The 20,845-nt window shown below is 42.6% G+C and overlaps 1 protein-coding gene across 2 annotated transcripts in view; it reads right to left on the bottom strand.

The window, feature by feature from the left end:
• Window positions 1-398: 398 nt before the first annotated feature.
• Window positions 399-20,845, bottom strand: part of PRPF8 (pre-mRNA processing factor 8) — a 29,264-nt gene continuing 8,817 nt past the window's right edge. For both annotated transcript variants that reach the window (XM_072939050.1, XM_072939051.1), the window contains exons 22-43: window positions 20,665-20,811; window positions 20,265-20,475; window positions 19,949-20,065; window positions 9,382-9,629; window positions 9,100-9,279; window positions 8,760-8,895; window positions 8,474-8,643; window positions 8,182-8,311; window positions 7,914-8,060; window positions 7,380-7,540; window positions 6,880-7,071; window positions 6,382-6,619; window positions 6,118-6,246; window positions 4,938-5,051; window positions 4,681-4,854; window positions 4,203-4,396; window positions 3,239-3,478; window positions 3,000-3,141; window positions 1,462-1,602; window positions 1,188-1,327; window positions 881-1,083; window positions 399-725 (exon numbers count right to left, since the gene is read on the bottom strand). In XM_072939050.1, the coding sequence (XP_072795151.1) occupies window positions 571-725; window positions 881-1,083; window positions 1,188-1,327; window positions 1,462-1,602; window positions 3,000-3,141; window positions 3,239-3,478; window positions 4,203-4,396; window positions 4,681-4,854; window positions 4,938-5,051; window positions 6,118-6,246; window positions 6,382-6,619; window positions 6,880-7,071; window positions 7,380-7,540; window positions 7,914-8,060; window positions 8,182-8,311; window positions 8,474-8,643; window positions 8,760-8,895; window positions 9,100-9,279; window positions 9,382-9,629; window positions 19,949-20,065; window positions 20,265-20,475; window positions 20,665-20,811 (3,709 nt within the window). In that variant the 3' untranslated portion in view covers window positions 399-570. The remainder of the gene's footprint in view (window positions 726-880; window positions 1,084-1,187; window positions 1,328-1,461; window positions 1,603-2,999; window positions 3,142-3,238; window positions 3,479-4,202; window positions 4,397-4,680; window positions 4,855-4,937; window positions 5,052-6,117; window positions 6,247-6,381; window positions 6,620-6,879; window positions 7,072-7,379; window positions 7,541-7,913; window positions 8,061-8,181; window positions 8,312-8,473; window positions 8,644-8,759; window positions 8,896-9,099; window positions 9,280-9,381; window positions 9,630-19,948; window positions 20,066-20,264; window positions 20,476-20,664; window positions 20,812-20,845) is intronic.

Genomic DNA, 20,845 nt, shown 5'->3' with positions numbered 1-20,845 from the left:
AGCCAGAGGCAGCCAACTGTCCAGCCGTGTGCCTGTTTCCAAGACTGACAGAGAGCGACACAAAGCTTAAAGGGCTAAACTGGGCACCACAGTGGCAGGAAACAAGCCACAGCTTCTACACTCCAAACAGCAGCCACTGTTCCAAGGGATGTTGAAAATGGGCGAGGGTTTGCAAGTATTTGAGGGAAACTGGCAAATGAGGTCATAGCAGCAGGAGTGTGAAGGCTCAAGTCACCTTCAGTCCTCTGAGTCTAGAGGATATTTGGCCCCACAGCTCCTGAATAGCGGGCCTCATGCCACCTGAAGGCTGAGTGCAGCACCTTACAGTGGACAAGTCTGGCCTCCTACCATTCCTACACCCAGAATTTGAGCTCAGAGGGAAAAAACAACTCAAAAACTCCTATTTATACAAAATTTATTATACTTTGTTCAGAATTACACATCACAGGTCAACAACATAACAAGCACAAAATAGAGGGAAAAGAGGTCTAGCTGCTGAATGTCACCAGCTTGTCTGTGGGGGTAAAAGGCTCCAGCCTTTGGGGAATCTGAAAGGAGGTGAGGAGACGACTACGCATAGAGATCCTCTCGGTCGGCAGAGTAGACCTCGCCCTCCTGCAGGAGAGCAAAGTTGAGGAAGTGGGAGGGTCGGTGCACCTCGTGGTAGAACTCTTTGGGGTTTGCCAGTTGCAGCTCATACTTCATGTTGGGATCATGCCGGACACCTTGAAATAGAAGGAAATATCCTATGAGACAAGGTCCATCTGCCTCACCTGGCCTGGGCCCCTGAGCCATCTCCAAACCAAAGTCCAGCCCCAAGTGCTACAGGTGATGGCCTAGCCCCATCCCAACTTTCTTGTGCCCCCATCCCTCCACATACCCATAAAGTTGTAGTTCCACGAGGATTGAGCAGGAACCATAAAGAAGCCGAGGAAGCGGTCTGACAGGAGCATCTGGACCCTCTCGTAGTGTGAGGGTAGGTAGCCCTTGGGATTGTTGCCCTTGTCTGTGTTCTGGCGGCCCCATTCATAGCCACTGGGGGTCAGCTTGTAGGCTGTCAGGGTGCAGGAGCCTGGTGTGAAGCTGGAAGATGGACAAGGGCAGGGTCAGAATTCAGGCCACCACTCTGGGCCCTAGCCCACAATACCCACTCCTCCATACTTCCTCCCAAGGGGGCGCAAGCCTACCTGCAGGTGATGATAATGGTCTTCTCGCCATCCCAAGATGGGTTGTCAGCCATGATCTTGGCATGGGTGGTGACATCCTGGGGTGACAGCTGGGGGGACTCGTTGGGCTGAGTGTGGATCCAACCTAAAGGTTCCATCTCCTATAGGTAGAGTGGTGAAAAGCCATTCAGAGCCCAGTCTGCAGACATGAATCCCAACCATGAGAGTAATATCCCTGCCTTCCCTCCACCTCCCTGAGAGCAGAAAGCCCTGGTTCTCTGACACCCTGACTGACCTTGAGGTACTCATGCTGGGGCAGCTGGCCAGGCAGGTGCACAGTCTGGTGAGTACCCCACTGCGGTACCATCACAATGCAGCGGATCTCCTTCACCTGGGGGTTATCTGGTGGGCTCACCCCATACAGGTACCCTGCAATCTGGAGACAAGGGGGTCAAGAACCAAAAAGATTCCAGCCCAAACTTGGGGCTGTCAGCCCTGTGTTTAATTCCCTTCATCAAGAACAAGGACAGATGCCACTCTCCCTTCTGAGTGAGACAGAGGTACTCTGTCTATGAAGTGTGTATCTACTTTTACTTTAAACTGAGCACCCAACCCCATCTTGTGGCCTTTCTCTTGCCTTCTGAAACAGCCTGGGGTATGAATCTCTCTAAATAAATCTACCTTTACTCAAAAAAAAGAAAGAAAGAAAAGGAACAAGGACAGAGTTTCTCAAAATGTGGTCAGAATTTCCTGTTATCAGAAACACCTGTGGCACTTACTCAAAATCTTAAACGTGGACTTCATCTCAGAATTATCACATTATCTCTTGAGTAGGGTCCAGTAGTCACACTGTTCCCCAGGTGATTATTTAAGTACAGTATCCATAAACAAATGAGCACACAAGCACACAGCTCATCCATTTAATCCACAAGCTGAACACATCTTTTAAACCAGCACTAGGCAGTACTTTAAATTTTACATTGTCATGAATCAAGTGTGTTCCTATAAACTCATTCAACACAGGATATTAATCATCTTTTCAAATTCACCAAGCTGAGGCCAAAAGTTGGTGTTTTATAAAATAAGAATTTCCCTGATTACTGGTAAAGTTGACTATCTTTTCATATATTTCCCACCTGCAGTTCCTTTTCTGAACTACCTTCAATTCTTTCCCATTTTACAGTTATCCTCAAAAAAATTAACTTCTTAGAATTCTCTATTCTAGATCCTAACCTATTATATCTTAGAGTTATGCAAATATTTTCTTCCCGTTTTTAGTTTGTCTTTTGCGGTACCCTTTGTCACACACCAGTTATAAATTATGATGTTTTTATATTTTGTGCCTTATTTTTTCATGTATGTGTGTCTTATTTAAGAAGGTTATCCCAACACTAACATAATAAATGTTTTAATACTCCAGTTTAGTATTTTGTATTCAGATCTTTAGTCCATCTGGATTTTACTTTTGTAAGTGGTATGAGGCAGAGATCAAGCCTCGTTTTGTTGTTTTAGTATCATAAGGCACACAATCCTACAGATTTGCTACATACACCACATTTATTATACACACATGTATCTTTTTCGGATTATATGATATTCTCTTTCAGTAACTTCTAAGGCAATAATAACATTCTTCTCTCAACTGCCATAGCTCTACAATGTTTTGGTATCTGGTTGAGGGCGAAACCCTCCTCACTGTTTTGGCTATCCTTTTATATTTACTCATCCAGGAATCTCAAAACCAGCACTTCAGGTTCCAGGAAATCTTAATTGAGTTTTAGGGACCTAAAATGCTGGGCATACACTGTAGCCTAGCTGAACACATGTACTCACTTGGGCCCGAAGGTCAGATATGCAGATAAACTTCTTAAGCACATTCTTGGGAAGGATATAGGTATAACCAGTCTCCTTGATGTCATCAGATGAAACATAGATGTGATTGGTCCTTAGGTGCAAGTTGGCAGCAGAGATGGCCCTAAAAACAGGTAGGGAATGCTGGCATCTTTCAACTCGAGCACCTCAGGGAGCACCTGTAGGCCTTCCATCCCTACCCTTCTGGTCCCTTACAGTACCTGACCCTCCATTCAGTCTTAGATGAGAAAGTCTGGGTCTCATAGTTGCTGGTGGTAGAGGTGATGATCTCGTCACCATGCTTGTTGACAGTACGAGTCTGCGTTGCAGTCAGCTGAGACTGTTCCTTGGTCTGCTTCTCAATCTCAGCTATCTGCTGCCGCTGCTGTGACGGTGCTGAGATCTCCATACCCAGGATGATGTCTCGAATTTCTGATTGTGTCAGTGACGCCACATTCACACTGTAGGGACACCATGGGTTGGTTACACCACAAGGATCACACCCCCTTGGTCACCTATGCCCCAATAGCAAAAGTGTAACTTGGTGGGATAGGGGAGCCATGTTCTTACCCCACACAATCCTCAAGTGATACCTGTAAAGGAAGTGTGAAGTGGAAATACACTAATACTGATAATATCTGTCACATCCAAGGCTGGCCCTGTGCAACTTTTAGCCATGCTCTAATGCTCAGCATTCATACCTCCAACTTCTCCTCAAGAAGTATCCTGGTACCAAAAAAACTCTCAAAATCAAAAAATCCTAAAACAAGTTCCCAATCACAGTTGGTATGTCAGCCACCCTCAGTGGGTGTCTGGAAATCTATGAACATTTTCGGTTGTCACAATGACGGAAGAAGAGGGAAGGAAGGTGTGTACTGTCATGAGTGGTACCTGGTGGTCTGGGATGTTAGAACTTCCTATAATGTGTGGACAGTAAAGAAATGCCCTGCTCAAAATGGTAACAGTGCCTCTGCAGAGGAACAACGCCCAAGAGTCAGCCTGAGCCCTGAGACATGGACACTTCCTACACCATCTGAAGGCACTCTCTTCTATAGGCATTTCCAGGGAAATTTCTTGAGAAATTTCTGAGTTTAAAATGTTTCCAAAAACCCAGAAGGTGTACAGTGAGCCACCCATTTCACCCTTGTTGGATCTCCCATCTGTCTCCTCAGCACCACTGCTCACTTGTTTTTCTTGCCGTAGTCGGCCAAGATAAGGTCCTTGAGCTGCACTTCCACCTTGATCCACTCCTCATCAGTCAGAGTGGGCCAGATGTGGTGTGGTTCTGTGATCGTGGTCTTGTCTGGCTTCAGGATCACTTTTGCCCGGTCATTGTTCACATGCAGGGCACGCAGAATCAGGATGAGGCGGGAGAAAGCCTGGGGAGAGATGTGGCAGCGTGGGGAAGGTCAGCCCCTTTTCTTGATCCTATCCTTTTAAGGGACCCCAAGAACTGATTTCAAACTCTAAGGTACCTGCCCCTGTCCCCGCCCTCACTACGAGTCAACCTGATACTCAGAGAAGAATCACTGGCCCATGCACAGGTTAAAGATCCGAAAATGGCCCCATAAGGAGCCAGTGGGAAAAGTTAAGGCACAGGATCTTCTTGTAACCCCAAACCCACTCCTCTTAAAGTGACTGTCTTTGTGAGGTGGCTTCATACCGTGTAAGAGGAGATAGTCTTGAGCCAGTCATCGTAGAGGTTAAAGAGAACCATCTGGGGCTCAGTAGCTTTAAGGATGAGATCCCCAAACTTTTCCACCTTGAGACAAGCCTGGAAGGGGAGCTGGAGCTCTGATCCTTTGATCACAATATTGGGGAAGTCTAACAAGTGCACCTGAGACAAGATCAAGTCCAAGATTAGAAACAGCCAGCAGGTTATCAGCCCTCTTCTCTTCTACCTCATCCATCACCTCTCACCTCCAATGGATCCAACATGCCCTTCCTGGTGACAATGATCTGCTTGGGCTGCTCCTCCACTGGCAGAGATCGAATCAGAGCAGCCACTTCCTCAGCTGTCTTCCACTTTGCCAACTAAAAAGGAGGAGAGAAGGAAATGGAGTCTCCATCATCCCAGGTCAACTAGAACAGAAGATCCTAGTCTTGAAATAATCAACCTATGTTTCTGTTGTGTACTGCTAACATTCAATGGCCTTGCCTCAAGGGATGTTTCAACCTAGCTGGCCAGACAAAACTCATACAAGATAATACCACAAGCCGGTATTTGATTATATACTACACCATGTCAGGGTCAAAAGAAATTAAGGCTAAAGGACATAAAAAGCTTCACAAAGAAAGAGGTCTTTAGGGATGAGTAAGACAGTGATTAAGAGAACAGAGAGTTCATTCCAGAAGGAAAGATCAAAGAGCAAAGCCACAGAAGTGGAGATGCTCATCAAGGCTTCTGGATACAGAATCCTGGGCTGACTGCCAGAGTAAACATGCTATAGAGGAAGAGAAATTGTAGCTGGACAGGTTACAGCCCAGCCAAAGATTAAGTATCTAGGAAGCCATAGAGTTAACTTAGCAAAAAGGAATGGGCTTTGTACCAACAGCTTTGAGGTAGAGAAGAGATTTGGTGAAATTCATGTTTTAAGAATGTTTGCTCCAGTTCTTCTTAAAACTGCTGCGGGATGGGGGGCAAGAATGTTTGTTCCCTTTAGAAAGTTCCTTTTTATTTTCTTTTTTAAATTCTGGGGGGAGGTAATTAGGTTTATTTAGTTTCTCTAATGGAAGTACTGAGAATTGAACCCAGGATCTCATGTACGCTAAGCACACACTCCACCACTGAGCTATACCCTCCCCCCGCCCCACCCAGAAACATGATTTTTGGTAGCCCTCTTCAAGACAGGTTAGAGATGGGAGATTCAGAAGCAGAGAGGCCAGCTAGTAGGTAATGAAGGACCTCAAGTACACTTGGACCTCTTAAAGAACTCTTCCCAAGTTAAGTAATTCAGGGGAAGAAGTTTAAATGAGATGTCCTCAATCTTTCAAAGAGAGAAACAGGAGACTCTCTCTCTGCCACACACACCCCTCACATACCAAAGAATAAGAGGCAGAAACATTCTTTTGTAGCCTCTCTATCCTTTAACCTGCTCACCTGCCCCAAACGCTTCTGTCCAGCCCACACAGATGTGTGAATTATTTTGAGGAACAGCTGCCCTGTGCGTGGGTTGAAGATGAAGATGGCCCCATTGATGGGCTTGGTGGTCAAGTTCCCTTCAAAGGTCTAAAGAATGATTACATCAGTTAGCGCAGTCTAGACACAACCATCCTGCCTTCATTCCACTATGCACACACTTGCCCCATCACCCTCCCAGAGGCATACAGAATCCCACACCCCCACACTGAGCCCAACTCTCACCTTATGGATAGTTACTCTGTAGACATTAGTGTCATCCACAAACCAGATAATCTGGTTGGAGAAGAGCTCACCATAGTTCTGAGAGGATAGATAAGGCTCAGTAGGCTCAGATGAATACAGCTGCAGACCCTTACGGATCCGTTCACGTAACACATACAAGGCAGGGTTTGCCTTCATGATCTTGGCCATGGCCTGCTGTATGAGAGGCTTGCTGCCAGGAAACCAGTTTCCATAGGCACTGTGAGGGTGGACGAGACAAGAGAAGTGAAGACCAGGTTGGCAATCCCAGGAACAAGGCAAACTGCAACTCTACAGAAAAAAGAAGACTGTTGGCCAAGCCGACAACAAGAGTCTAATGTACACAGAGGCAGGGAAGGAAAAGTCAGTGACCCAGAGGAGGAAGGGGCCAAACTTCATTTTGCCTGGGCAAACAAAAAAACACATGTATATTACAGTATGGGGCTGATGAAAAATACGTGCTTCTGAGCCCCAGCTTACCTATGCAGGTTATAGGCCAGGTCAATAGCAATGAGCACACCCGTGGGTGAAGGATAGATACTCATGTTGTCCGTGGTGTAGTCCAAGAACTTGGCTCGGGCGTAGCGCTCAATGTCATGGGAATCATAGTCTCCCCAGCGCAACTGGATGTCAATCCAATACTTCTGAGTGGTGGTGCTATCCATCACATCCCTGGGGGTGGAGACGAGTTAGGAGTCTAGGCTTCCAGGAAGACACTGGCACAACCAATGCCCCCTGAACCACAAAATGTTTCAATCACTACATCTAAATCTCAAAATCAACTCCTCTATCTGTTCCATATCAGCAAGACCCACCAGAGAATTAGCAGACCTGGCTGAGGGTGCCAACAGGATCCAGGGGTAGCACTGGCTCCAAGTTAGAAAGAAAGACAGCCAGGGACAATTCCTAAAGTAGCACTGCTAGAAGAACAGTAAAATTAAGGTTCCTAGATACCCAGGGCTGGGTCAAAAGGCACTTACTTGGAGTCTGCTAGCAATGAGGGCCGGGAGACATTCCACTTATAGGAGGCAAAGAGCAGGATATCTGCACAAGAAGAGTTCATCTTATAGGACTTTCGGGGGTGGATTGTCTCCTTTTGTACTGTCTCAATTTCCAGTGCATCCAGTTCCTGATCAAACACCTGGAGGCAAAGGTGGAAAGGTTATGACAATTTATGGAACCCATTTAGAGTAAGGGCTTATAAGGGAGGGTATAGCTCAAGTCGTAAAGTGTATGCTTAGCATGCACGAGGTCCTGGGTTCCATCCCCAGTATCTGCTCTGAAAAATAAATAAACCTAATTACCTCTACCATCACCACCCTCACCGGAAAAAAAAAAAAAATTTTTAATAAAAGAAAAGAAAAAGAATGAGGGCTTATAGAACTTTAGATATTGTGGCACCTGGTACCACAACAGAAGTCTCATCCTTGGAGCTCTGAGGATGGATTTCCTGTACCCAAAAGAGAGAGCTGACTTGATTTTTTGTGCATCCTCCCCGCTCAGTTCCAGCCCACCTGACACAAGTCCATAACGATGCTCTCGTGGATCTTCTGCCACAAGTGAGCTCGGAAGATCTGGATGAGAGAGATCTTTAGTGTGGGGATCTTGCCGTGCATAAAGATACCTGTCAGGTCCAGCTGCACCTGAAAGCCTACGTAAACCTGCCAGGAAAAAGAGAGCGACACTAGAGACTGAGAGACTTTGGTTCTTAGGACATAACTGAGGAAGTAGAAACCCTTGTTTTTTAGTTTCCCATCTCCCATGTCTACCAGTCACACTCACATTGGCGCGATTAATGGTTGGAGACCACCAGAGGGTGAATCTACGATTGGGAATCTGGTTCAATCCTGATCGCTGAGCATTGGTCAGCTTCTTCCACTTCATAGACTCCTCAAAACCACTGGCCTTCTCCCTGGGAAAGAAGAGACCAAACAGTGATGTCCTGCCATCTCCCAGAGCACTGCCAACCTCTTAGGGTGGCAGTCTGGGAAACACCAGAGTAGAACACAAAGGAATGAGCTTGCTGGGCTGTGATGTGTGAGAGGTCACTGTGATGGGAAAACAGAATCCTCACCAGAAAAGCCCCTCCCAGGTAGGGAAGTAAGTGCCCTTGAAGAGTGTGTGTTCCAGAATGCCTTCCACACCACCCAGGGCCTGGATCATGTCTGTACGGTAATTGTTCAGGTTCCAGAGCTTCCCATCATGACGCTGGTGTGTCCACCAAAAAGGATTCTGCTTCAAAACCTAGATAGTGAGGCAGGTACAATCAAGCTTCTGGGTGCCCAACTACCCCAGGTTCCCAGCATGGCCACAGATTCTCCTAATTCAGGGGAAATCTCTCCACTATCCCCTCCATGTACCTGGTACTGCTTAAAGTCAGTTCGAACACGCCAACCCTTATCATAAGCCAATGTGTGCCGGTCTTTCTGGAAGAGAGTATTGATTCGAGGAATGCCACGATCCCACGAATCTTCCAGATCTTCTAAAGTTAGTCGTCTGCCAAAGAAAAGAGATCAAACACATGCTCATTGAAAGAGTTCAGGATTCCTCCCTGAGCAATGATAATTAGGGTCAATTTTTATGGAGCCTACTTCTTAGACTCCATAAAAATTAAGCATGGTCTGCTCCCAACTGCCATGCAGGGCTTAAAGTTCACCCCCCTCCCCTAAACAGAACCACTATGCTCTTCCGGATGCCCACCTGTTCTGAGCAATGGCCTCTTGTCTCTTGAGTGCATACTCAGCCCAGACCCGCTGAGAATCAATGAACTCGCTCTCCCATGGCTGTATGTAGCGATACAAGTTGGGAATCAGCTGGTCTTCTTCATGGCTCATTCCTGAACGGAAATGTGTGATACCTACATCTGTCTGCTTGGACCACCTATTTGGGGGCACAACCAAGATCAGAGATAAAAATAAAGGCTTAAAGTAAAGAAACATCCTGTTCCCTCAGGGTCTGGCAAGGTTTTCAGCCAACTCCTACCTGAGGTCAGACTGGGGGATGAGCACATGTCCCATTGAGAGCATGCCAAGTCCACCCAACTCCTTAGGGGTGTAGAACACAACAGGGGGGAACCGACTCGGCATCTTGGAGTTGAGGCCAATCTTGATCCGTGTCTGGATTTTGTTCTCACACTTCACCAGCAAGTCCAGGAGCTCCTGGGTGTTCACCACAGCCTCTCGAAAGTATGTCATAAGGCCAATAAGAGCTGTGTTCCACTTATTCACAATCTGAAGACAATGGGAAAGAAGTATATTACAGGTAAGCTGCTGAAGAGAGAGGGTGTGTGACTAGGGATGATTTGATACAATTAGTTATATTCTCCCTAGTTTTCAAGAAAGATTTTGAGCTCACTGTCATTAGGGAAGTATGTATAAGTCAAAATCATCAGATACTACTTAACACCTATTGCAATGGCTGTAAGTGACAAATGTTAGCAAGCATGTGGAGAAAATGGAACTCTGATATGGTGCAGCCACACTGAGACATTTTGGCAGTTCCTCAAACGATTAAACACAGAGTTACCATATAACCCAACAATTCTACTCCTAGGTATATACCTAAAACAAATGAAAAAATGTATCCACACAAAAATATGTACGCAAATGTTCACAATAGCATTATTCACAATAGCCAAAAAGCAGAAAAAACTCAAATGTCCATTCACTGACAAATAAACAAATAAAATGTGGTACATCAATTTAAGAGAATATTATTTAGCCATGAAAAGGACTGAAATACTGCTATATGCTGTAACATGGATGAATCTTGAAAGCACTATGCTAAGCAAAATAAGCCAGACAAAAAAAGAGTTACATATATGATACATTTATATGAAATATCCAGAAGAAACAAATCCATATAGACAGAAAGTAGGTCAATGGTTGCCAGGGGCTAGGGGCAGGGAGGGACATGGGGAGTGAGTGTTACTGGCAATAGGGTTTCTTTTCGGGGTCATGAAAATGTTCTGGAATTAGTGGTGATGGCTGCAAAATTTTATGCATATACTGAAAACTGTTAAATTATATACTTCAAAAGTGTGAATTTCATCTCAATAAAAAGTAAACTTATAAACACTGTTAAGATCAAATACAGTAAGTAATCCCAGGATGGGAAAGGGAAAAGGGATGAGAAAAACTATTAAAAATTAATGGAGGGAATAAAACCTAATGGGGCCAGAGAAATTGCCTTCCCACTATAAACTAGAAAACTAAACAAAATACATATGAAATAGTATTTTAAGAAAATTGGCAAATAGGCAGCACAGACTATGAGCCCTTGAGAAAAGGGAAATAAATGAAGTGAGCTCCAAAATCTCTGGGACGCAGCAAAAACAGTTCTAAGAGGGAGGTTTATAGTGATATAAGCCTACCTCAGGAAGCAAGAAAAATCAATACTCTATAAAGAAAAGAAACACTCTAATCTTACACCTAAGGGAATTAGAAGAACAAACAAAACCCAACGTTAGCAGAAGGGAAGAAATAATAAAGATCAGAGCAGAAATAAACGAAATAGAGACTAAAAAAATCAACAGAAAAGATCAATGAAACTTAGAGCTGGTTCTTTGAAAAGATAAACAAAATTGATGAGCATTTAGCCAGACTCATCAGGAAAAAAGAAGGCCCAAATAAAATCAGAAACGAAAGAGAAGTTACAACCAACACCACAGAAATACAAACGATCAACAGATACTACTACAAACAATTACACACCAATAAAATGGACAATCTAGAAGAAACTGATAAATTCCTAGAAATGCACAATCTCCCAAGACTCAATCAGAAAGAAATAGAAAATATGAACAGAATGATTACCAGTAATAAAACTCAATCAGTAATTTAAAAAAAAACTCCCAACAAACAAAAAGTCCAGGACCAAATGGCTTTACAGATGAATTCTACCAAACATTTACAAAAGGGTTAACACCTATCTCTTTCAAACTATTCCAAAAAAGTGAAGAGGAAGGAATACTTCTGAACTCTTAAGAGTCCATCATGACCCTGACACCAAAACCAGGCAAAGACACCACACACATATACACACACACACAAATTACAGCCCAGTATCACTGATAAACACAGATGCAAAAATCCTCAATGATCTATTAGCAAACCAAATTCAACAATGTATTAAAAGGATCATATACTATCAAATGGAATTTATTCCAGGGAATGCAAAGATGATTCAACATCCGCAAATCAATCCATGTGATATACCATGTTAACAAACTGAACTGTAAAAATCATGATCACCTCAACAGATGTAGAAAAAGCTTTCGACAAAATTCAACAACCATTTGTTATCAGAATGTGCAACAAAGTGGGTACAGAGGAAGCATACCTCAACATAATAAAAACCATACGTGTATGACAAGCCACAGGTAACATCATGCTCCACAGTGAAAAGGTGAAAGAATTTCCTCTAAGATCAGGAACAAGACAAGAATGCCCACTCTCACCACTTTTATTCAAAAATATTACTGAAAGTCGTAGCCACAGCAACCAGACATGAAAAAGATATAAAAGAAATCAAAACTGGAAAGGAAAAAGTAAAGCTGTCACTGTTTGCAGATGACATGATACTACTATATTTAGAAAATCCTGAAGACGCCACCAAAAAACTATCAGAACTCATCAATGAATTCAGTAACAACACAGGATACAAAATTAATACAGAGGAATCTGTTGCTTCTGCGCACTAACAACTATCAGAAAGAGAAATTAAGACAGCAATCCCATTTATAATTGCATCAAAACCCCAACCCAAACCAAAACAGCAACCTAGGAATAAATCAATCCATGGAAGTAAAAGACCTGTACTTGGAAATCTTTAAGAACTTGATGATAGAAATTAAATATGACACAAAACAAATGGAAAGATACATCGTGCTTATGGATTGAAAGAATATTATTATAGATAAACAAGTTTATACTGTATAGCACAGGGAACTATATTCAGTATCTTGTAATTTATGGTTAAAAAGAATATGAAAACAAATATATGTATGTTCCTATATGACTGAAGTATTGTGCTGTACACCAGAAATTGACACAGCATTGTAAACTGACTATATTTCAAAAATATATTAAAATAAAAATATATACATTAAAATAAAAAAAGAAAATACTGTTAAAATGCCCGCACTCAAGGCCATCTACAAATTCAATGCAATTCCTATCAAAATACCAAAGGCATTTTTCAAAGAACTAAAACAAATAATTTTAATATTTGTAATGGAAACACAAAAAGACCCCTAACAGCCAAAGCAATCTTGAGAAAGAACAAGGCTGAAGGTATCACACTTCCTGATTTTAAACTATACTACAAAGCTACAGTAACCAAACAATATAAAGATGGAAAAAGACATCCATGCACACACAAAACAAAGCTAGAGGGGCACTACTGATATCAGACAAAGTAGACTTCATTACAGAGAATATAACCAGGAATAAAGAAGTACATTTCATAATGATTATGGAGTCAAATCATTAAGATGATATAGAAATCCTAAATATATTATGTACCTAATAACAGAGATTCAAAATATACAAAGCAAAAAATGGACTTGAAGCATAAGACTCAAAAAAAAAAAAAAGCATACAATTATGCCAAGGGTATAAACAATACATGTTCCTTTCTAAGGTATCAACAGAGTTGTTTCTATCTGTTGAAATGTCTATGTGTGTGCCACTTGTCAAGTGCATTTCTAATGCTAGCTGTCTCTTCAAGTACATGATACAGCATTCCACCTGGCACACTCCTAAGGAGAATATTGCTCCTTAGACAAAAAGTTTGTCCATTTGCATTCTGGTCTCAACAAGATGACCCCCTACTGCCCTAAGCCTGTTCATCTGCTGGATGACTGTTGGTTTTCCACCTGCAAGTCAATTATGTTCTGCCCAACTCTGACTAAATATCTAAAAGATACCAGAGCAGTGAGAACTTCACACATTCGTCCATGCTCAAAAAATATATAAATTTCTGGAAAAACGTCAAGCAGCTTTATGTTATATGCTTGGATATCTTTAACAAAGTGAATGGTGTCTCTGAAGACCAAAAAAAAAAAAAAAAAAAAAGGAGAAGAAAAAAGAGGAAACTGAAAGGGTTGAAATAAATCCACAATTGCAGTTGGAGATTTCCAACACTCCTTTCTCAGCAACTGATAGAAACAGACCAAAAAATTAAAAAAACAAACAAACAAAAAAAACCCCAAAACAAAACAGAAAACCAGTAAGGATACAGAAAGACTTGAACACAATCAATCAACTGACTGGACCTAAATGACATTTGTAAAACTCAACAATAGCAGAGTACAGATTCTTTTCAAGTACACATGAGATAGTCACCTTATATGCTAAACCATAAAACAAATTTTAATACATCTGAAAAAACTAAGATCATATAGATTATGTTTTCTGACCATAACATAATTAAATTAGAAACTAGTAACAGAAAAACAGCTAGAAAGCCCCTCAAATATTTGAAGATTAAACATTATACTTCTAAGTAACCTATGGGTAAAAGAAGAACTCACAAAGGAAACTAGAAAATTTTAAACTCGATGAAAATGAAAAAACCTATCAAAAATTGAGGGAAGCAGCAAAAGCTGTGCTTAGAGGGAAATTTATGGCACTGAATGCTTCCATTAAAAGTGTCCAAAGTTGATCATCTAACCTTCTACCTTAATAAACTAGAAAATTAACAGCAAATTAAACCCAAAGTAAGCAAAAGAACAGAATCAATAAAAGAGAAAAATAAAAATCAAGAAAATCAAAAGATTAATCTTTAAAAAAGATCAACAGAGGGAGGGTATAGCTCAGTGGTAGAGCATCTGCCTAGCATGCATTGATGTCCTTCCTGGGTTCAATCCCCAGGACCTTCATTAAAAAAAAAAAAAGAAAGAAAAAGAAAAAGACCAATGAAACAAGAGAGCAAACCACAAAATATCAAATGATGTATCAAGATTTTAATGTAAGGATTATGTTTGCCAGCCAATTTTTGAAGTCAAAGATCACTGTGGCTGGAATTAGCCTTGAATTATTATTCAGACAGGGAAGACTAAATGACTGCAGGGTGACATAACAGCCTGAACTAAATCACAAAGCAAAACTGAGCATCTAGCTTGTGCTCGAGATCAAAGAAGGCAACGAATCTACAGAAATAAGGGCTACGGGCCAGAATGGCCTTGATCTGGGAGTACAGGCAATAGATTTCACTAGGACAACTCTGTGGCTTAGTAAGTTCTGACTGTATTTGGTCCTTGGAATCACCAACTGTACGATTTGTATCACAGAACACTCCAGTTAGCAGTGCTCTATTCCCAGAAGGGAGTAAGTATGAATTCCCAGGGAGTATCATATTCCTTTAAGAATAGAAGAAGTTCCTGGGGATGAGGGCAGGCAGGAAGGAGAATAACAGAGTAACTCCATGTACTGGGTACTATGGTAACAACTTAACACACATTATGTCTTCAGAAAAGAAACAAGTTCTATTTACATAACTTGTTTATCATAGTACGTGACCAACCTGGAAGGGAATGTGGAAAAGTTAAAACTGATGTTTAGGATGATGGGATTCTGGGTGTTTTCTGGGTTTTGTTAGTATTTAATTTCTTTTTACTATAAATAAAAAAAAACTGGTAGAAAAATTAATGGGAACTTTTACTGTATCATTTTGAACTATGGTACATTAGACAACAGATTTTTTTCCCATTTAAAACTAAACATAGGGGGAGGATAAACTAAAAATTTGGGATTAACAGATATACACCACTATATGTAAAACATACACAACAAGGACCTACTGTATAGCACAGGGAACTATATTCAGTATCTTGTAATAACCTAAAATGGAAAAGTATCTGAAAAAGAATACACGTATACATATGTATATGCGTAACTGAATCACTCTGCCATACGCCTGAAAGATTGTAAATCAACTATATGTCAATAAAAACAAAACGTATGCAACACTGTAAATCAACTATATTTCAATGAAAAAAAAAAAACCCTAATGTATGGTGGGGAACGGGAGATGAACAGGCAGAGAATGGAGGATTTTTAAGGCAGTGAAAATATTCTTTTTCAATGATGGATATGTGTTCTTATACATTTGTCCAAACCTACAGAATATACACCACCAAGAGTGAATCCTAAGGTAAACTATGGACTTTGGGTGATTATGATACATCAACGAAGGTTCATCCTGTGTAAAAAATGTTCTCCTCTGGTGAGTGATGTAACAAAGGTAGGGATTATATGGGAAATCTCTGTGCCTTCCTCTCAATATTATTACAAACCTCAAATTGCTCTTTAAAAAAACAAATAATGTAAAAAGTCAAAACAAGACAGAACAGAGAAATACACCTAGTGCTGGGCAAAGATGTTCTCTTGAGGTCTCTTCCTTTTGGCTTTATACTTTGTCATCTAGACACTCTTAAAGGGATTCCCTGGTGAGGGGGACAAAGAGACTGCTATTCGTGGGAAGGCAGGGAAATAAGCAGCAAAGTGGCTTTACAGTCCTTCATAAACTGAAACGAAGCAGGCTGCACCTTGCATGTCAGATAATCTACTGTGGTGGTTGTGTTTTCCTCTTGTTATTCCTCCTGGCCCCTATATTAAAGCCTTGTTTAAATGTTCCAGTCTTACTTCACAGCTGCGACTAGGACTGAAGAGAGGGGTCCTGGCTCCAAGCTTGGGCTAGGGTTCTGCACATACATAAAGCATGGTAGTATCAGTAATGATCACAAGTGAATCCAAGGAGGAAGGAAAATTTTACAGGGCAAGAAAAGGGCCATAAGGCCAGCCACCTCTAGGCCTACTAGAGATTTCCCCATTATTAACCTTAAAAGACCAAGAAATTTTATTACTGAACTGCTTTATCTTAACACATTTCAGGGAACAAATTTCAGTATTCTACTATCTGATCATAATCTCTGATCCCTCTAATCAATGAGAGCAAACACGTATTAAGCAATCTGTTGAGTAATACAGCTTACTATAAGCATCATTTAATGGGCACAAAAGCCCTCTGAGCTAGGTGGCATTGTATCAGTGTCCCCCTTTTACGGATGAGGGAATTGAGGCCCTGAATAGGTGGGTGACTTAACTCAGGTTCTAACTAGTAATGTGGCATAGTTATGACCTGAACCCAATTTGACTCCAGAATCCATTATTCTAAACACTATAATAAACTGCCTTCCTAACCTCTGACATTCCCCCATTACTCAGGCTCTTACCTCTCACATATCTATTCCCTCGATCCCTGCATCATTTCCCAAGGCAAACAGCCTCTCCGGTCTCTTCCTTCTCTCTCCTCCCATTATCTCCAATTCCTATGGGGACCAGTACCCTTGATTTCCCTGCACCCAGTCCCTTACCACTCCACGAGAGCCAATCCTAAATCAGCACTATAACCTATCCACCTTATCCAGCGCAATGCCAAGGAGCTGAGTGCTCCTGCGAAGGGCTCATGCTCCTCACAGCCGTCTTCAATCTCTTGGAACCCTCAGAGCACGGTTTCTTAAAATCGTATCACACCCCCTGTGCCCCTCACTCCAGCCTGGGAAAAGCTGAAAAATTCAAGATTTTTAATAACTTCTTGTTAAACTTATCTACATTCATAAGTCTGCTAGCCTCTTTTCTACCAGGTTCAGAGGATGCTTCCCTCTGCTTGCCCTTTACTCTACCCGTGCCGTGGGGACACCATTCCATCACTCATCACACTTCTCTGCTGCACTCTGGACCACTATTGGCTCCTTATTATACACACACTCCAGGCACTTCCATTTAAAGATACCTGCCTTGACTTCCATCTCCCTCTAGGTGGCATCTAAAGTCCCTCCTTCTCCTCTAGCTCTGGCAAACTGACAGTCCTTGCTGCCTCCACTCCCTCACTTCCCATAAAGCCTCACCCACTGCAATCTGGCGTCTATCCCCACTATTTCTGAAACAGCTCTTGCTAAGGTCACCAATGACGTCCTGACGGCCAAATCCAATGGATACTTGTCAGGCCTTATCTGACTGAAATGCTCTTAGGCAACTGACACTGTTAAGTGCCCGTCCCAGCTCCCGGGCTTGGAGCCCAGGGCCCGGCACTCTCCCAGTCTGGCCACACTGCTGCTCAGTGTTCCCTATGGTTCCAAACTCCTCCCTCTGCTCTTCGCACTCCTTACACTATCCCTGGATAATCTTGCTCATTCTGGAGCTTTCAACCATCTTCTTTATGCTGACAGACTTCTAAATCTATATTTCAACCCAGACATCTTCTCCAAGCTTCAGATTGCAAAGTTATCTCCACCTGGACATCCTATAGGAACTTTCTTAGTTCCCCCAAACTGCTCTTAATTTCTCACCTCATTTCTCCCCCTGGAGCTTCAAACTTATAATACTTTTCATCAAAACTAAGAGGAACCACTAAGTGGGAAAAAATATACACACACATATTATGTATTTATCTTGGAATTAAAGAAATATGATATAAATAAGTATCTTTTAGAACCTCTAAATGGATGTTCTCAGGAACTTCAAACTTTTAAAATCCCACCCTAAACCAATTTATCTTCCCTCTCGAACCTGCTCTTCTTCCTGCAGTCTTCCAGTTGGTGGCACCAACATCCACCTAGTCACCCATGCCAAAAACTGAATGTTCCTTTGACTTCCTTTCCCTCTGGCATCCCACCAAAATGAAGCTCTGCTGACTTTACCTGCCAACTACTTACCAAATATGTTCCCCTGTCCCTACCACTATGTCCCCTGCTCTCATCCTTTTTCTCTGGACTTCAGCAGTAGCCCTCAAACCTGATCTCCCACTCTGTTCTTCTGGATCCAACTTCCCCACAGCTGCAAGAAGTGAACTGCCTCCCACAGAAATCTGGAAGTCATTCCCATGTTTAAGACCCTTATAGGATTCTTACAGAGGCATGTAATGTCCTCCATGATCTGACTCGTTTATCCAGCCTCCATCTCCTAAGTCCCAATTCCACAATTTACTCCAGTAAACCTTGAACTTTTCAGAGCCCCACATACGACATGCCAGTTACACCTTCACACCTCTGGCTGCAAGAATGCCTGCCCTTACCCACTACTCACAGGTTATTTCTTTCAGAAAGTCTTTCTCTCTCTCTCTTCCAGACTGGACTAGTCATTAACCAGAGTGCTCTCACAGATTCCCAAGTAACACAAGAGCTCTACAAATTACCACATCACAGTGCAGTTCTCTTGACTACACATGTCTCTCCAAACAGGTAGTGAGATTAAGGAAGGCAGTGACTCTCTCACATGCTGTGTGTGTAATGCACTGAATACAGTGGCTGTCAACAAACACCAACGGAATGAATGAATTATGTAATTCCTGTTATCTGATCCTTGAAGGATATACACCAACATAAGAAAACAAACACTTTTCCTTGCACTACACTCCAAAAAAATGTATCATGGGGGATTTCAGGAAAAGAACATTAGATTTTAAAAAAAAGGTATCCTTAACAGAAGCATTACTGAAAAATTTCAAGCCTTCTTTATACACTGCATATTCAAAGCAATACGAAGGCCAGAAGGAGAGAAAATGCTACAGCTAAGAGTTATTTTAAGAGAAACCAGGATCAGGTGATTTAAAAAAAAAAATCTGTTGACACATTTTTTTTCTATGTATGTATTACATTTCTAGAAAAAGAATCCGACGATTTTCTCTCCTGTGTGTTTTTCTGTCTTGCTTCTTGTGGTCCACGATGCCAGCTGAAGTTGTCAGCACAATGAAACCAAACTGATGGGGCAAGAGCAGATTACTCTGTCACTTTTCTAGATCTTTTGAGTTGTACATCAAATCCGGGGTTGGTCACACCACCAGACTTGTCTAACCTGCCTGTGGAGTTCACAATTTTCCCAGCTCTGTGATCAGGAATGGTTTCAAATTCTCCAGTGTAACCTTGCCTGATCATCACAGTCAGAAACTGGACAATGACTTTGGAATGCAACCTAGTAAGAACCTAGCATCTCCTTCTCTTTTTGGCACTACTGATGCTCTTGAGAGCATCAGCCAGGACAGGACGTGCATGGTACCACTGGTGGGATGGAAAGACAGCAGAAGGAGCAGGCAATTTTTTATACCTTGCAAAAACTTAAGTACACACAGTTAACAAATCCTCATATTATTCTTTCTCAACTCCAGCTGCCTTCAACTGGGCCTTGGGAAGCAGCTTATGGGGAAACAACACTCAGATTACTAGTTACACTTGCTTTTTAACATACACACTATGTTGCTGGTCAAAAGATGACCTATATGACTTGGTAACAAGCCCCAGGAAAAATGCAAAGACGGTGATTTTTGTTCAAATTAAAGAATCCAACTTCTACTCTTACCTTAATCTAAAATCATCACAACTACTCAGACATGGGCTATAGAATTCCTACAGGGAATTCTCAGAAAACAACTGTGAGGTGACCTGACACTCCAAGCTGCTGCACCATAAAGCATGGAGACTGGCACACTGAACAAAGCTGGAAAGAAAGGAGAGCAAAGCAGGCAAGACGGTTGTGACTGCCATGTATACCTTGGTGAAGGTGGTGGAGCCAGAGGCCATCAGAATTTGACGCACACGGTTGTGGAAGCGCTGCATTGACTCATCATCCACACGGAGGAAACACTGAGCTGTCCGCTCCTTAGTAACCTAAACCACAAGATCAAGGTTAACTGTCTCTGGAACTGCCTGCCCCAGGAACAAGAACCAACCCTGACCACCACTAAGTCCTACCCTCCCAGCAAGGCTCAACCGACTGACAGTGAAAAAGTACGCGGTGTTCCGCACCCCGGCCTACCTGGGAGGTACGGGGTGGTAATCTACTCCTGGCCCCCCGCCCAGGCTGTACCTCATTCTGTAGGTTCCACACCCCATCCTTGTGGGTGAACTCCTCATAGCTGGTGCGGCACTTAGGCAGGATGCGGCACTCAAAACCACACATGTTAAACAGCAGGTTGGGGTTGTCTTTACTGTACACAGACACAAAGCTGTTCTCCCACTGAACTGTAGTCACTGAGCGTGGCAGACGGTTCTTGATGTCCCAGAACACTGCCCGACCCCTGCCCACAGAGAACACAGAGTCACATCAGTCTCCTGGAAGGAACTTCCCTTCAAAGGCCAGACTCATGAAATCCCGACAGAGTACCTCCTCCCACCCAGGACACCAAATCATAAATTCCCTCTAATTGTCCTCTGGGTCCCTCAGGCTGACATCCTTCCAGCTCCCACAGCCCCAGCTTAAGACTCACAAGTTGACGTCATGCTTCATGAGGCGCATGCGGGCGTCTCGGGGCCAGCACTTCTTATTATTATAGCCAACGATGTTTTCATTGTTGGGGTCAGGGTGCTCTGTCAGGTAACGCTGGATCAGGTCCCGAGCCTCATCTGCTGTGAACCTACACCAGACGAGGAGCACTGCTGAGGCCCAAG

Source organism: Vicugna pacos, chromosome 16 (genome assembly GCF_048564905.1).
Source record: "Vicugna pacos chromosome 16, VicPac4, whole genome shotgun sequence".
NCBI lineage: Eukaryota > Metazoa > Chordata > Mammalia > Artiodactyla > Camelidae > Vicugna > Vicugna pacos.
This window is presented reverse-complemented; position numbering and strand designations above follow the sequence as displayed.